Here is a 17622-nt window from a genome sequence, read left to right on the forward strand (position 1 = left end):
GTGCTAAGCCGTAGCATTATATGTATATTGATTTTGGCACACACATATTTATTATTAATGTTGACGTATGTTGAAAGTTTTACAGCATTAAATGAGAAACAGTGGTGGCGCCAGGACCTGCCCGACGGAGGGGCTTAAGGCCCCGACGGGGTGGGGGGAGGCTAGTGGAGCGAATCGAGTCTCACTGGGGACCAGGGGGCCGCCTAGGGCCCCTGGTTGGGGTCCAGGGGGCGACGCCCCCTGGAAGCCATTGATATTTGATGAATTATGGCGAATTTTTATTACTTATTTAATAGACATTGAGTTATTATAATATGACTTCATGTTGGCTATGCTTCCTAATGTTGAAATCAGCTTCCAAAAACAAAACATTTTGAATAAAGCAAGAAACAAAGAATATGCAATGTAACCATCTAATTTATTTTCAAATCCTCATTCTTGAAAGTGAAATTATATATTTTGGAAATTTTGCATGAAATCTGTCAACCACGCTGTCATGGTCGAGGTTGCTTCACCTATCACGATGTATTTCAACCATCATGGGGATATCATGAGCATTTGTCATAACAGAACGCAAATTATTTTTAATTAGTCTCATTGCATTATTATTATTATTATTATTATTATTATTGTTATTGTTATTGTTATTGTTATTATTATTATTAATATTATTGTTATTGTTGTTTCTGTGATGAAAAGTTAACACAAACACTTTGGTGGCTAAACGAATATTACCTGTAAATATTTTTTTAAATTTGTTTTTTCCCGACAAAATTTATCGTCTTCCCCGACGGGGGGGGGGGCTATAGCCCCAGCCCCTCTGGCGCCACCACTGATGAGAAATACACGTAATATATGGAATTTGAGTAACACATAAAACGGCTCAATAAGTATGTTCATAATTTATTCATTTGCAGGCGTTACCTAGCAAATTTGAGGAACCTGGTTTCCGTTAGCGAGGCTGGAGCAGCCATCATGAATACAATTGGCTTCACGGACATATCCCCTGCCACGTTTAATATGCATGATTTATTGCAATGGATACGAAACAATAATTCAGGTATTATATCATTGAAATTATTATCATAATATTACTGTTATTATCATAATATTACTGTTATTATCATAATATTACCATTGTGTTTTGTCACCTTCATCACGGCTATCTTTAACACCACCATCACAAACATCATCATCATTATAACATCATCATTATCATCAATATCTCCACTATCGTCATCCTCATCAACATCACTATCATCGTCATCTTCCTCCTCACAAACGTCATCATCACCGTCACCACAACCACTACCATATTTTCATCATCGTCCTCATTACTATCGTCTTCAACATCATCATCTTCAGGATTATCATCATGATCATCAACATTCTCATCGACGTCACAATTATAATCTTTATCAACACCATCATCACAATTATCATCATCACCGCCATCACAATTACCATCATCACAGAACACAGTTGTATCATTGTTAAAAATGATCTTCTGCTTCATGACTATAATCAAGATCATCAATCATTACAGAAATCACTAACACCACAACAATCACTACCATCACAAAAATAATCAAAATGGTTTTGACTTTTCTTATCATTTTTCTGATCATTATCATTGGCAATAATCACCATCATCATCATCATCACTATTATTCATCAGCTTATCTTTCCCATTACATATATCTGTACATCATCTTCCTGGTCATCGTCATCTTCATTCACCATTTTTGTTCCCAACAAAATAAAGACAGTGATATATATTGCAATTAAATCTTTTAATATTATTTTTTGTGTTTTCAGAAACCATTATCTATTTAGATAACGCAGACGACATTCTTAGACCAGGAAAGCCATCACGTGACGATTTCACGAATTTTCTTCGAGAATTAATCCAGGAGTGCAACCAGCGAACCAGGTTTCTAATTACAACCAGGTACAAGATTGATAAAGTCTTATGTGATTGTATAAACTTTCATGCACTAGACCTAAAACCACTCAAGGTATTAGATGCTATTTCACTTCTGCGTCGCTCTTCTGAGCTTTCCAGCATAGACGATGAGGTATGTAAGAGCTTGGTGTTCGTGTGTGGTCATAATCCACACGCAATTCGAGCAGTTGCGAGTCGTCTGAAACAAGGACATATTAAACCAAAAGCATTACTGGAGATTCTACGCCAACCAGTTAAAGCTACTAGAGTTTTTCACCATCGGTACGATAATGACATGTCAGTGGATGGCCACGAGATGGAACAGCAAGAAGGTGTGCTGAAATGCCTTCGTGTTCTATTCAATCAACTCGATAAAAATTACAAGAAGTACTTGATTAAGTTGTCTGTGTTTCCGAGTTTCTTTTACGAAGATGTTGCAGCCGTCATTCTTGACGAAGACAAAAGTATGATTAGTTTTTATCTGCAGAAACTTTGTGTCTACGGGGTCTTGGAATTCGAAGAGCTTGGCCAGTTCATAAACATTGCCTCGAATACGTACAATATGCACACATTGTTGAAACTGACCTGTGTCAATGCAACAGAAGAAGATGACTCTCTCAGACAATTTAGAGACACTGCGATGGCAGCGTTTCTTAAGCACTATCATCAGGTGATTAATGAAATTTGTGAATTAGCAAACTTGAATTTCAAGGAAGGTCTTGAGAGGTACCAGAATGATAAAATCAATTTGATACAATATCTTGAGCATGAAGCACATATTCAGTCACGACAAACCGCTAAGGATTTGGATTTTTCTAAAGAAGATAGAAGATACGTTATCTTCGACGGATTGGTTGAGGCGGATCGAAGAGTTGAATACTTCGAAATTGTATCACGTAAGGCTAAGCAGGAAGAAGACTGGATTAGTTACAGTTTTCTATGTGGATGGCTAGGTGACCAGTACATATGCCAATCGTTGGTGCTGGAGGCGCACAAAGCTGTAGACAACGGGTTGAAAACGTTGGAAAAACTAAACTCAAGCGAGAAAAATCATCGGAATGCAATGATAGCTAAGGCAGCCTGTCTGTACGTAAAAGGGCGAGCATTCACTGGCCAGCAAAAGTACAATGATAGTCTAATTCCTCTTAAAAAATCGTTGGCGTTACGACAAGAGTACGAGGGAGATCACACAATGACAGCACGTGTTCTTAACGCAATTGGTCACGTTTTCTATCGTCAAAAGAAAATCTCGGATTCCCAATACTATCACCAAGAGGCATGGGAAATGATACGAAGAATAACACACGACAAACCGGAAGTGCATTTGGATTCCTCTGTGTATGTTATGAACCTGGGCACCTGCTTCAGAAGCTCGGGTAAAGCGCACATGGATGCAAAGGAACCTGAGAAAGGAACCGAACTTTACAACAAGGCTTTAGAGTGGTTTAATATCGCCTTGGAAATGCAGCAGACTAGTTTTCCGGGGTTAGAGATCGAGCTGGCTGCAAAGATCTTAAAAAACAGGGCGCTTTGTCACTTTGAATTAGAGGATTACATGAAAGCTCTGCCAGATGCAGAGAAAAGCTTAAACATTACAAAACGAATTCTCAAAGACAACCCTGACACGGCAAGATGCTTGTATTTTGTTGGCACAACTCATCATAACATTGGCAAGAAGATACTGAAGTCTACCGAGGTTTCAGAAGACGAGAGAGGTAGGATAGCTTCCCATTTTGACCATGGAGCTATAAAATTAGTTATAATTTTATAGCTCCATGTTTTGACATAGTATGGTGTACGGCCTATTGGTTTATGTATTGTCTTATTTCGTTTGTTTTAACACTGATTAAGTAGATAATGTTATCTATTTGAGTGCCAATTCTATTTAAAAAAATAACATTTATGATAATGACTATAATAATGAGGATGGTAGTAATACTAATAATAACAATAATATTTTTTAAACTTTAGCTGATGCAGATAACCACTTTGGTCTTGCTTTGAAATCTCTTGAGGATGCTTACAATATGGAGCACAAACTAGGACCCCACAGACGAAGTATTGACTACGAAGACATAAAGAAGGAGATAGTGGATGTGTTGAAATCCATGGGTAGAGACGCGGATGAGACCGTACAATCATGGGAACGAAAATTTGCAGTAAGGTTTTATTTCTTGTAAAATTATAATAAATGCAGTGGATATTGTTACACCAATCTCAAAGGAATTCCTAATTCTAACTGGATGTTATTGTCCTAATCGAATCCATTAATCAAATTTTCATTTTTAATTTCGAAATAACATTTATTGCTGTCCTCGTATACAAAAAAAATTTATTCATATAAAATATAAAAGATTTGTATATAACAAAATGAAAAACAAGAATATAATATTGAAAAAAGGGTTAAGGAGAAGGGGGAAGGTGCCCGAGAAGAAAAAATACTTGTGCTGGACCAGCCCAAAATGTAAATTGACAAACAGGATAAGACAAAAAGACAAAACAACAAACAAAATAGCCGACATTATTCAAAACATCCAATTGGAAATAAGATTTTTTTTAAGGCTGATATAAATAGCCACTGCCTATAATACAATGTGTAAATCGTATATTATGAAGTGCACATTAACTTTACGAAAGATTCTAACCTCGAATATTTCATTTGGGTTTCATTACAAGCCGGCCTACGTCTAGACCAGGTAGGGCCCCAAGCTAAGCCAGGTCTAGCTTCCATGAAAGTTAAAACAATTATTGCAAGTAATAATTACAATAGTATGTTTGGTTTAAAGGAATTACAGCATTTGACCTTGCAAGCTTCTGTAATTTTACTACAGATAGCAATATAGTAATTATACCGCGCCCTATGATAGAAGGCGGAATACCGCCTAATTTTACAATCGTAGATGTGCCAACTATATGGCTGTATTATATTTGCCATGGTATTGAAATTTTTAAACATCTTTTTATTCAATTAAAGGAGACTGATAATCAGGACACGAGAGAAGTATACCACAAGTGTTATGAGAATATCGGGCCACCGAGATCACCGCCTGGCGCGCTCGCAGACGATGCTGTCGCGGAATCCAGTCTTTCTTTCAGAAACCTAACATTCGGATGGTGTGACATCGTTTGAAAACGTTACATATGATTTCAACGTTTCAAAGTTGCTGGTGTTACGATGCTAGAATTGAGTAACTTTACTTGTACTTCGTTGAATTTTAGTAGTCTGTACTTTTTTAAAAATCATATTTATATTGTGATATTTGCAAATATTGATTCATATGTTCTAAGGTACCAAGTACCTTTAATAACAATGATAATGCATAGGTTAATTTTTGACGCTTCAAACGTTGCTAGTGTTACGATGCTAGAATAATTTTAGTCGCCTGTGACACCATTGTGGTGTTTGTAAAATATCTTAAATTCTAAATATAATTTCGAGGTAGGAGTATATATTTGCAAATAAATGAGTAACTGTACTTACTGTATGTGTTACTAAGCTAGCAAATACCTTTAATAACATTAATAATCCATAGGTTAATTTTTGACGTTTCAGCCGTTGCTGGTGTTTACTTTTCGTCGTATGATTTTTGTTGTCTGTGATTATTTTAAAATCATATTCATATTGTAGTGTTTGTAAAATATCGTAAATTCGAAATTAAATTTGGAGGTAGAAGTATAAATGTAATCATTTGTAACCGTAATAGTGTATCAAATACCTTTAATATTGTCATAATACATAGGTTAATCATGTAAATTATTGCATTAGAAGTAATTAATTGTTTCCAGGTGAACGTTCTTTAATTTTGTTCTTATAAGGTGGTGGTTAAATGCTGTTAGCAATTGAAACTATATTAATGTAACGACAAACATGTTTTTTTTTGCGGTCGTTATCTTTAAGCCATTCTTAAATGTATGTCACTATATGCATCATACAAGCGCTATGTAACTGCGATGAAAAGACGCTATATAAATGACTATTATTATTATTAATATTATTATTATTATTATTATTTATTATTATTATTATTATAGCGAGTGAGAGTTTGAGTGCGACCTTACTAAGTTTTTACGAATATAATAAATAAATTAAATTTTTACTTTATAGCACTGGATTTATCTAAATTTTTCATAAAATGGCGTCATATATTATTGTTGGGGCCGCATATATTTTTTCTGTTCAGTTTTATATTTTTGTTTTATATTCTTAAACAATTTGAAATTTCAAAACTAGAAATGTTAACGAAGTTTACAATAAGCTTTAACCTATGATCCTTCCGACCATTCTAAATAAAATTACATTCTTTTTTGTTGGTGTTGTATATTACAGTATCTAATGCTTAAGCCATGTAATGGCCTTATAATTTAGAGGCCGCATTTATTATTACTTTGTTTATTAACCGGAAGGTCTTTCCATTTTATTTGGCTATTGAGTATTATGTAGTATACATTATATACCAAAATGAACAATATAATAATAATATTAATAATAATAGTAATTAATGCATTAGATTAAATTTTGATGAAGATTAAAAAAAACACTACCTATAGAGCACCTTTAAATACTATGTAATTTATATAGCATTGGTAAACGTGTAGACCCTACACATTTAATTAGTAAGTAGAGAATTTTAAAATGCACACGACCTTGACTTTTTTAGACATTATGTAAAGCTATAGAATCAGGGTTTATTGAATTTATGGGATCAGTATTACCAAAGTATGAAATTCCAAACTCTTTGGTGTTATCGTTAGGTTTATGTTTTTAATTTCAGCTTTGTTTGTCGTAACCAGCGCGCACGAAATGCTTAATTTCAAAATCGGGATATTATGTACCTGACTAGGCTAAATCAGTCCTCAAATTATATAAAAAGTTCTCGTAATCTCAAAATCTCCGATTAGGGTAGTATAATAGAGGCAGAAGAGTATATTGGCACTAACGGCCGACCATACAAAAACGATCTATTAATCAATTAGATGAGTGTATCTAGAGCTCCCTATCGGTGCTAAAAACTTCTCCTTTAAGACAAGCATTCAGTGGTGGCACCAGGATTTGTGCGACTGGGGATGCAAAAATCAATATAGAGTATTAAAAGGCTTATTCAACCAATTTCTGGGTCTTTTAATTCTCTAATCTCTAATGTTTTTCTCCCCAACGAATAGTGTTTTTTTTTTAATTACTCGACGGGACCCAAGTCCCATCGAGTACCATTGAAATGATATTGCTCATTGAATGTATACAATGTATTTTGCCTGTACGTTGGTTATTAGTAAAGTTTGCCTATCAAATAAATAGAGGTGGTTTCAAAATGTGTTGATTGAATTATTTACTCATGTTTAGCTTCTAACTCAAATAGACTATCGTCCGCATTTAAGTCTGCGAATGATAAATGCCCACACAACGCACGCTCTGCTAATAACAGCTTTTTTATGTGTTTGCTTGATGCATGGTGTAGTTAAATTCTGCTCCCTGTCTGTAGGTTTCTTTTGAGACCCTCGCCTTAAAAAAAAGCCTTTAGTATATTAGTTTCCTGCTCTCAGCGTTACCTAAAATATTATTAAGGTCTACCATACGATTTACCACAAGGCCTAAAGAAAAAGTGTAGACCTAACATGACCTTTTCACTTAGCTAGTACAATGTTGTACTGTATAAGAAGTTGTATTAAATAATAATAAATTATCATCTTTTAAAATGTATAATGAATTTGTTTATTCAGGTATTAATAAACTTCTAGGGCTAAACATATTATATCTATGCATTGATAACACATTGAGACATGGTACATTACATATATTTGATTTATAATAAATGTATTGTTAAATTTCAAATAATGGTAAACATTTACTACAAATAAATTGTTTTAGATAATTATACTTATTTTGGTTATAATGACCATCAGCCGATAAATCAATATCAAGTACAGGGGCGGATTCAATAGAGACCCCAGCCGGCCGCTCTGTACCCCTCTATTTTTTTCAAAATAAAAAAAAACATTGTGGATAAAAAAAAATATTCAAATTTAAGTCAGAGACCGCCATTTCCGGCCATCTAGAAGTGCCATAATTATAAATTCTTATCTTAACACCAACCACTGTGGAGCTGAGGTGGTATTGATCCCCGCTCCCTATCCTTCTCTGGGCCCTTCTATTTCAAATTTCTGGGTCCGCCACTGAAGCAAAATATAAAAAGTTGTAAATGTTCGGAGAAAATAATAGTAGGCATATCATAAGCCTTAACAGCTCCCTGCATAAACTAAATGAACGTAACAATACAAAAACAACAGGCAATACTGGTAGTCAAAAGGTTTCAACAGCAACATAATTAATACAATTAAATGTGATGATTATGACCTGCTGCTGCCAATACAATTACCTTACAACCCCCCAAAAGCAAATAACGTGTAGTATCAATGAACGCTGGCCGCCTCACGATGTACATTACCAAGGACAAAGGACAAAGGACAAAGCAAAGAGGAAACAATACACTAAAGTGATTCACATACAATGTAGAAGTGCGTCCTCAGCGGTTATTATACAACATCATGTCGGGTGCCGCTATAGAGGGGGTACTACTAAAACTAGAAGTTAGGCAAGTTACCATCTATAACTGGTCAATTTAATTAAAAATCCATATAATATATGCAACAGGGAGTTAAACAAATTTCAACAAACAAGTTGAAGTATTAAAACTTATTTTTTTAAATAACACCTTGTTTTACAATTTTTTGTTTAGGATATGATAAAAAAAATGTGTACATAAATCAGTTTATGTACACATTCGCATTTTGTACATATCACTAAAATTGTGTTAAAATAGATTTTATATAAAAAATAAGGTTGATCTTTCATAATGCAAGGCAGAAAATATCATTTTGTTACATGCTTATAAAAACGACACGATAAAATACAACGCTTGAATAGGTTTTCTTGCCGAATTTTCAAATCGACGATTAAAGGAAGTCATTAATTTTACCATTCATCAACAAAGCTGATTGAAGGATATCAGACAGTTAACAAGTAATGATATTTAAAACTGCTGTCTTGAGATAAAAGGAACATCCGGTAGCATACGATCGTTTAATATTTAACTTATTCTATTTTTTAGCTGGCGGTTTCATTTCCTCCGCTGCAATATAAAGAAAGAAAACGAATTTTATTTAAAAGTATACCAAATTTAAATTACTTTATCTAACAAAATGACTATAAAGTAGCATGGTTTCATGCAAGAGAACTTATTTAACGTTTAGAAAAACTTAGAAACAGTAGAACCCCTCCTTTGGGACACCCCTACATTTTCTGCCAAGAAACGAGTGAAAGTACATTTTTCAACACTAATGCCAACCCCTATACAGGGGACACCCCTAGTAAGGGACACCCCTATTAATAAGACACTTTTTTTGGTCCTGAAGGAGTCCCCCTAATGGGGGGGGGGGGTTAATTGTATATATAGATACACACATAATAGGTAAATACATATACATATATAATTTAAACTTAAACTTTAAACTTGATTTATATAGATTTAAGCTGTTAAAGAAACTAAAATAGTAAAGCAATTTTGAAGGCTAAGAACATATCGTTTGGTACATGATTAATGACATTAATAATGTTAATGATCAATGTTATACAGCCATAATGTATTTTACGATATGCGTAGACAACACAAAACTAGATATGTTCAGATTATAATCTCATAGCGAACAAAACGTTTATAAAAATCAACCACCATTACAAAATATCACACACATATCTGCAGCTGGAATTGTATCTTCTGCAGTTTCAGAAAGTGAAGTTGGTGTTGCATCAAACATAATGTTTGCAAATTATATATATATATATTTATTTATTTATTTATATATAGTTGTGATTCATCGAATTGAAGGGTGCACGTCTATCCTGATGAACATATATTAGAATGGTGGAGACAAGCAATAATAACATAGGCGGTTAACGTTTTTCCAGGATATATAAAAAATTATTAAATAACGAATATTTCTGGAGCGCCTGCTCTCTTCTTCAGCGTAATGCCTACTGAATTAAAAAACACCGGATTGAACAATTCATTAGTTCAAGTCTATGATCAAATAGAAATCTAATGATATATATATATATATATAATATATATATATAATTATATTATATATATATATATTTATATACAGTATATACATATATCTTTAACATATATATATATGTATATAGATGTATATATATACATATTTTATTTGATTTTGTAAATTCAAATTTAGCTAACAACATAGAAAACAAGGTAGATGTTTTTATAATATAGGTTTATAGAGGGTTACACATTAGTGGGTCATACAGAAATCTATTAATATAAATGAATTTATTAAAACATATTTATTATTCAAAATTTATGCCATTTTAAAGTAAAACTTGGTAAAGACAGTTATTAACAACATAGGCTTAATTGGTAAATAAAACTATAACGACTAACGATATATCTTGCATTACAATAACATGCTTATTCAACAAAATGCCACAATAACAGTCATATTTTAAATGGTTTGACTTATTAGTAATTAAAAACTATATGGTTACTTACTCGTTTTACGTCTTGGTGAATCATCATTACAGGCTGGTGACGTTAAGTTTGTTGCTGCAATATAACTCGGGTCATTTTCTAATTTTTTCTTAGCGGCTTCGCTTTTAGAAATGGCGTCACTTTTAGAGGCTGAATCCTTGTCCATGTTTCTGAAACTAACCAACACATAATCAACATTTAAATATGCAACTCTATTATAGTATAAGCGTATACACCGCCTACAACGTTATGTGGTAGCGATTAGTCAAGACGATACAAACTCTCAGATTTGGAGGATAATTATCATCGAATGCAGGACTGTTTCAGAATCAAACAACGAATTTGTCGTTCCGATCAATTGTTAATGTATTCTCAACTTACTCTATGCTTGTCGCCATCTTGAACAACCGCGAATTTATTAGCTGACGAAATCTGAAAAACGACCGACGAACGGAATCTGTAGACGATCCCTGTCACAGCCTGTAACTATCCATTATTCTGTCAACTTCCGTATTTGGTTGTACCAATGGAAATTCAGTGCTAAAGGGTAAACGAACGGTCATAAGCCCCTTGAATATGAAAAACAATATCTTGTGCAGGGTCTGTTTCTAAGAGACGAGATCAAAAGGCCAACATTTTGTAACATCACGCGATGATGTTAGGGAAATTCTATCTAATGTTGTATCACCCACTGCTATGAAAAATGAAATCAAGCAAATAGGTTCACCATACTTTGTCAACTTCAGCAATAACGGTGGGTGTGTGTTTTAAAGAAGTGATTTATATGCTGTTTTAACGAGTTTGTTTAATGTATATGTTGTATACAGATTATACTACATGGGAAGAATAAAAGTAATTATTCATAACTTTTTTTTTCTAAAGAAAAGCAAGTGGAAAATCCCAGAAGGCTATATAACGACATCTGTATAATATATAGAAAATTAAGTTATATTTTGTCTGCAAAAGCATTGTGCATTTCCAGTGTATATTTATACAACAACTCAATGGCAAAAAGAGTAAATAGGTCTTTGCAATAGTAATAACTGACGAAAACGTTGTTTTTATCGCCATTTGAAAACATTCACAAAATATCTTAAAATTAATCTGCACTCTGAATAATGTATTTCCTGGAATATATATGTATTTTGCAACAAAGATATTATATTATGTATATGACTATTTGTGATAAGTTCAGAGAAAAATAAAATAAAATGTTTTACAATAGACTTATATACATCTAATTTATACAATAAAGGTAACAATAAATATAATATATCAACAAATATATTTTGTCTATATTCTAAGGATCTGTCAGTGTACCAAATATACATACATACATTATATATACATATATGCATTTATACTGTACATACAGATATGTAAGGGAATAATCACTTCAATATAGCAAATTGAATACTGTATATATATATATATATATATATATAAATGTATACATATGTATATATAATACTACTACTAATAAAATAAAGATACAGCGACTATTGAAAATAAACGTTTATAGATAAAAAAGTAATAGATGGAAAGTTATGAGACCACACCGTGTAGTGTTGTTGTTGGTGCCGACATATTTGATGATAATAACATGCAGAATTGTTTAAGGAGCCAACAGCAGGCTAAAATTCTAGAGCAACGTAGACGTAATACTAATCCTCAAAAAAATAATAAGTTTAGTAATAAATTATATGTGTGAACTAACAAAACACTATATGAGTATCATGCAGTGACTGTTGGACATTCTGTGCTTCAAAATGGTGGCAATTACGCTGTTCTATACACATATTCCTTTCAATACCAATTATCGTTTCCTGAAGGCTAATGGTAATACAACAAGCGATTCAACAAAGGTATCGTTTTGTTAACTACGGTTAGAAAAATGGTAACAATAAATTGGTGCTATAGTTTTCTTCGGCTACGAACCCCTTTAATATTAGAAAAGCATATCTCTAGTTGAAACATTGCTTGACGGGATCAAAGATCAGCATCTTGTAGCATGACGCCATGTTGAGAGAGAAATTATAATGTAATATCATACAGTATACTTATGCTGATTATAACACAATTCAATTAGCTGTACTATATTTTGGTAACCTTAGCATGGGCGGAGGGGGTAGTGGTAACAATAAAAAAAAATATGACCCAATGATTATGCAAATGGGATATTTTATTGTAATGCAAATGATTACAAAATTCTAGACGATAGTAAAACAACACCTATACACTGTAATGTCTAGTTAAGCGTCGGAAAATTACAGTAGCATATTTATACAACAAATCTATAAAGTGAATAGGTCCATATAATATTAGGCCTAACCAGTTTTTGTAACTTCGGTATAGTCAATGCAAATACAATATATAGTTAGGCCTACAAATGGTATCCTGACGAACACTTGTCATGTGTTGACATTCTTTTCAGGACATATGATAAATGAAATTAATAGCCAACAGATGCACTGAATATGTTTAAATAACAGAACGAAGTAGATGGATTAAACCAGATCGAAATAATAGAAAATGCAAATTTTTCTCCTTAAATTTAGTTGAAGATAGATATCATTTTACATTGATCTGCCCATTTTATTCAGATATTAGAAATACTTTAGCTCAAGTCCGTCTATATTCAAATTCAGTCGCTTAATATCCACCAGTGCTCCTAATATTATTAATGATTTATCTAAATTTTTATATTTATCATTTAAACGCAGAAACGATCATATCGCTCTTTAAATTTAATTTGTATAAACCAATATTTATATGGGCCAGAGGCCATTGTGTAAAAAGAACGAATAAATGTCCTTGGTCCCTGTGCCAAGAAACGAATGAACGAACGAGTCAATGACCGGAGTAGTAATGTGCAGCGCTTAGAGGCTTTGTGCATGAAGCGCTATATAAGAACGACATATTATTATCATTATTATTAATAGTTATCCATTATAATATGACAATAAATATGTGTGAAATTACATTAGTGAAACGAATAATGTAAACAAAATGGTGATGACTGGTATGCCTAACTTAGATCCAAAGAAGACAAAACAATGAAAAAGACCATGTCATTATGTGGATGTGTTTTGAATTACAAAAAAAAAGTACATCTGCTGTAAAATTTTCAATATAATTGCATTAAAAATACAAAGTGCTTTCTTATAACTTTAATAAAAAAAAAATGTATACTGTGAAACATGAATACTTAAACAAAATATTAATCAAATCCTCGGCATTGAAATTCAGTTCGAGAATGTTATATATATCACCGTCAATAATTAATTTAAGCAATTGTGTTCTAACTTGGAAATCAATAATCCATGATCTTTCAAGGGGGGGGGGGGGGGCTTAGCTTTTCCGTCAGATTAACTATTTACTTTCTAATACATTTTAAAAATCTTAACAAACAAATGGGGGAAAACGACAACTGATGTGTGTGGGATGTGCAAAAACATTGATGCATGTTTTGAATTCTTACCAATCCTCATTGTTACAAGGGTGATACACCTGGAGGCAAGAATCCATAATATCATTCATGATTAACAAAATTAACAAACATAGAATCTATGAATATATCTACGCAGACTTTCCCGGACTCACTGATTATGATTTTAAATGTTTCTGTAATAGTTGTTCTTTGTATTTTTAGTGCTCTGTATATGCTTGGTCCCCCAAGCTGTGACCTGGGATGTATGTTACATTCTAGTATATTTATTTAAAAAAAATGAAACTTTATTTTTCTTTTTTGTCTCCTTGTCAAAAATGTAATTTTACATAATGAAGTAAAAAGCTTGCACAATACATCATAAATGTTTGAAACCTTGCTTAGAGTAGAATTTCCAAACGTCTATTTTTGGATTGTAAAACGAATTAAGCTTTATTTATAAAAGTCTGGAAACTTTGCTGTTTTAATTAGAGCTAAATTTCCACACATTTATATCTGGCATAGAAATAAAATAATAAAACAGAAATTTCCACGCACCTATTACCTAATCACTGTTAATCAATAAGTGTAATTTAGTCTAGAATGTTACTGATGGGATTTTATAGATGCTATTTATATTATTTATGACTGAATCAATCCAGAATCTATCTATAACAGCTCGATCAAACTGCAAATGGCAACAGCACTCGTGATGTGGAATTTCCAGAGATCCAAAATGGAATTTCCAACTGCAATCACGTGCGCTACTGGTTTCTTTCATCATAAATATTATATCTAAGTCTCATAGAAAACCCACATTATTTTGCAATATAAAATGTTATTTAATAATAATAATAATAACAATAACAATAACAACAACAACAATGCTAATAAATAATAATAATAATAATAATACTAATAATAATAATAATAATACTAATATTACTAATAATAATAATAATAATAATAATAATAATAATAATAATAATAATAATAATAATAATAAAAATAATAATAATAATAATAATAATCATCATAATCATCATCATCATCATCATCATCATCATCAAGCTCTCTGGGGAGTATTCCATAACGTTGCAGCTGCTAATCAGCGCATTTTAGCATTTAACCCACCACGTACCCACTTATACACCTGGGTGGAGAGAAGCAATCAGATATAGTGCCTTGGGCCCAAAGAGAAATGCACAGCCAGGGATTGAAACCTCGACCTCAATGTTGGGAACTCAAGCCGTTTCCGCTGCGTCAAACCAATTAAAATAGCAACAACAATATAAAATATGATTGACTAATTTCGTAAATCAGAAAAACACAGAATGTACAAAAATATATGTTCACTCTACTATATATGAGATTAGCACTAATACTAAAAAAAAAATGCAAATTAACATAATACAATAATTAGAGTTATGTATTATCATGAATCAAACACATTAACGATTTCTGGAAATTGGCAAAATCATTACTGAATAAATTTTAAACAATCTGCATACATCATCGTGTGTTTGAAATAAAGTATTGTATACAATTTTAATAGAAAGTATTCTAATTCACACTTCGTTGATATCTGCAATCAATCTCTTTACAATTGTAATAATTTTAAATATTTTATTGTCTCTTCATTATCAACATTACTTATTATTGTCTCGATCTATATAACACAGGTTGATAACTTAATTATATTTTATAAATTATAATTATTTAACCAAAATACCCGACCAGTAAACTTATTGAAATGACATTAAAGTGTGTTTTTGCAAAATTTATTGAAAAAAGTCACAGTTAACACATCAATAAATTATAAATAATTACTATGCAAAAACCTAAAATAAAAATGCACATATATAAATAATACAAAAGGCCTCTCTTTGTGAAGTATGTTACACATGATCATACAGGTTGCTGTTTAAAAAATATGTAATCAATCAAAGTTGCAGTTGGTTAAACACTTCTAAGCATTAATAAGTCCCTGATCTATTTCATGCTTTTTATCCACGCATTTACACAAAATTGGAATTTTCTCACTATAGAAATTAAATTGTAAGAATTCATCATTAAAATACATGCAATTTGAATAATTCACCATAAGACCATTGGCAATAAATGGTGTGGGCAACGAAAGAGAAAACAAAATGAATAGAGATAAGAAGCAGCAATGTATATTGAACCTCATGAGGTCATATGACGGCGAATGCTCAAAGCTGGCAGAAAGTTGTAAAGAGTAACATTCTAAGTGTTTATATTGATAGCAAATTGATTGTTTCCTTATTGTATTACAGCAGGATAATTCTGTACATATTTATGAATCATGATGAAAGATAGAGGCGGATAAAACGTATTTGAGTATAGTATAAAGTTTTTGCATGATATTAGTGTTTGGCTAGCTTCTAAAAGTATAACGATTGCACGTATCAATCATTGCGGCTTATTATGCAGACACATTATTAAACAATATATAAATAAACATGTATAAAAATAATAATGTTAACATAGTTAACCACAAACGATAAACTAAAGTGAGTTGGACACATCAATTACATTTTAACAGAGCAAATACTATATGCTAAAAATACTCAGGAAGCTTAATCTAGTATTTGATGTTGACAATTTATAAAGGATGTATTAGATCTCTTATTGAATATGTCATTTCAGCATGGAATGTTGGCTTAACACGTAAACATATAGCTCTGTTAGAGGACATACAGAAGAGGGCATTTAGAATAATGCTTGAAAACTCTTGCAAAAATTATAATAGTACTCATACTAAATAGTTATTCAGTAACTTAGATATTCTCGGGTGTAGAAGGAAAACAAATATGTTTAGAATTTGCTCACCAACTATGTTAATTCTCCAAATTTGGGTTACCTGGATACCTGCTAAAATAGACCACCAATAAAGTTTGAGAAAAAAAAACTAATAAACAAGCAAAGCCCAATTCCATACCTCATCAATATCTTAAACCAGCAAAATACTATTATATAATATATAATTTATATATATATTCTATATATCTATTTTATAATATATTACATATCTGAACCTTAATAATATAAATTTAACTTCAAGCTCAGAAACTTTCATAATATTAATTAGTTCATCCTAAATCATATTTATAATTATTATATTAATATAACTGTTGTATGACTACCCTAAAATTGTATATTTACTGTATATGTATTGGTGTTATGTTAACTTTGTGCAATGTATAGATCCAGGTCAAGCAATTATTTTACACTCGTAGATTCCTTTTCTTTAACTTTACATGCACAGGTATACTTTTTAATACCTGCACCTGTATATGTACCATTTGGTGTTTTTAGGTTCAAAATTGATTTTTCTTCTGTCTACATGTATTTTATCATCTTAACAAGCTGATGATGTCTATTTATACTAAGCAAAGATACTTCGGTAAAATTTAATATATCTTATTTTTTTACATTGAATAAAATCTTTATGGAAACATTTTTGCTCATTTGTTTTATTGATGTTATTCCTATGAATTTTACATTTTATAAAAAGATTTAATGTAAAGTATAATGTACATACCATGCCTCGGTAACTTGATAATATTTGCGTATGTATTTTAGAATCAAGAAATACACATATACATAGTATACATATACATACACACATATATATATATATATATATATATATATATAAATACATACATACATACATTATATAT

At 31.8% G+C, this 17622-nt stretch overlaps 1 protein-coding gene and 1 long non-coding RNA gene across 4 annotated transcripts in view; one reads left to right on the plus strand and one right to left on the minus strand.

Moving 5' to 3' along the window:
* The first annotated feature begins 801 nt into the window (after positions 1 to 801).
* LOC117109310 lies at positions 802 to 7935 on the plus strand. The gene is made up of 4 exons (XM_033251584.1): positions 802 to 1060; positions 1819 to 3660; positions 3917 to 4104; positions 4920 to 7935. The coding sequence occupies exons 1-4, from the start codon at positions 976 to 978 to the stop codon at positions 5073 to 5075; spliced, it is 2271 nt and encodes a 756-aa protein (XP_033107475.1). The 5' UTR covers positions 802 to 975; the 3' UTR covers positions 5076 to 7935.
* Positions 7629 to 17622, minus strand: part of LOC117109311 — a 28702-nt gene continuing 18708 nt past the window's right edge. The window contains exons 2-4 of one of the 3 annotated variants that reach the window (XR_004445496.1): positions 10870 to 11028; positions 10510 to 10664; positions 7629 to 9069 (exon numbers count right to left, since the gene is read on the minus strand). This is a non-coding gene — a long non-coding RNA (uncharacterized LOC117109311). Of the gene's footprint in view, positions 9070 to 10509; positions 10665 to 10869; positions 11091 to 17622 lie in introns of those variants that run through there. The other 2 variants (XR_004445495.1, XR_004445497.1) reach the window with 2 other exon arrangements.

This window comes from Anneissia japonica, unplaced genomic scaffold, assembly GCF_011630105.1.
Source record: "Anneissia japonica isolate Jap-2015-1 unplaced genomic scaffold, ASM1163010v1 scaffold287761_len698747_cov189, whole genome shotgun sequence".
Taxonomy (NCBI): domain Eukaryota; kingdom Metazoa; phylum Echinodermata; class Crinoidea; order Comatulida; family Comatulidae; genus Anneissia; species Anneissia japonica.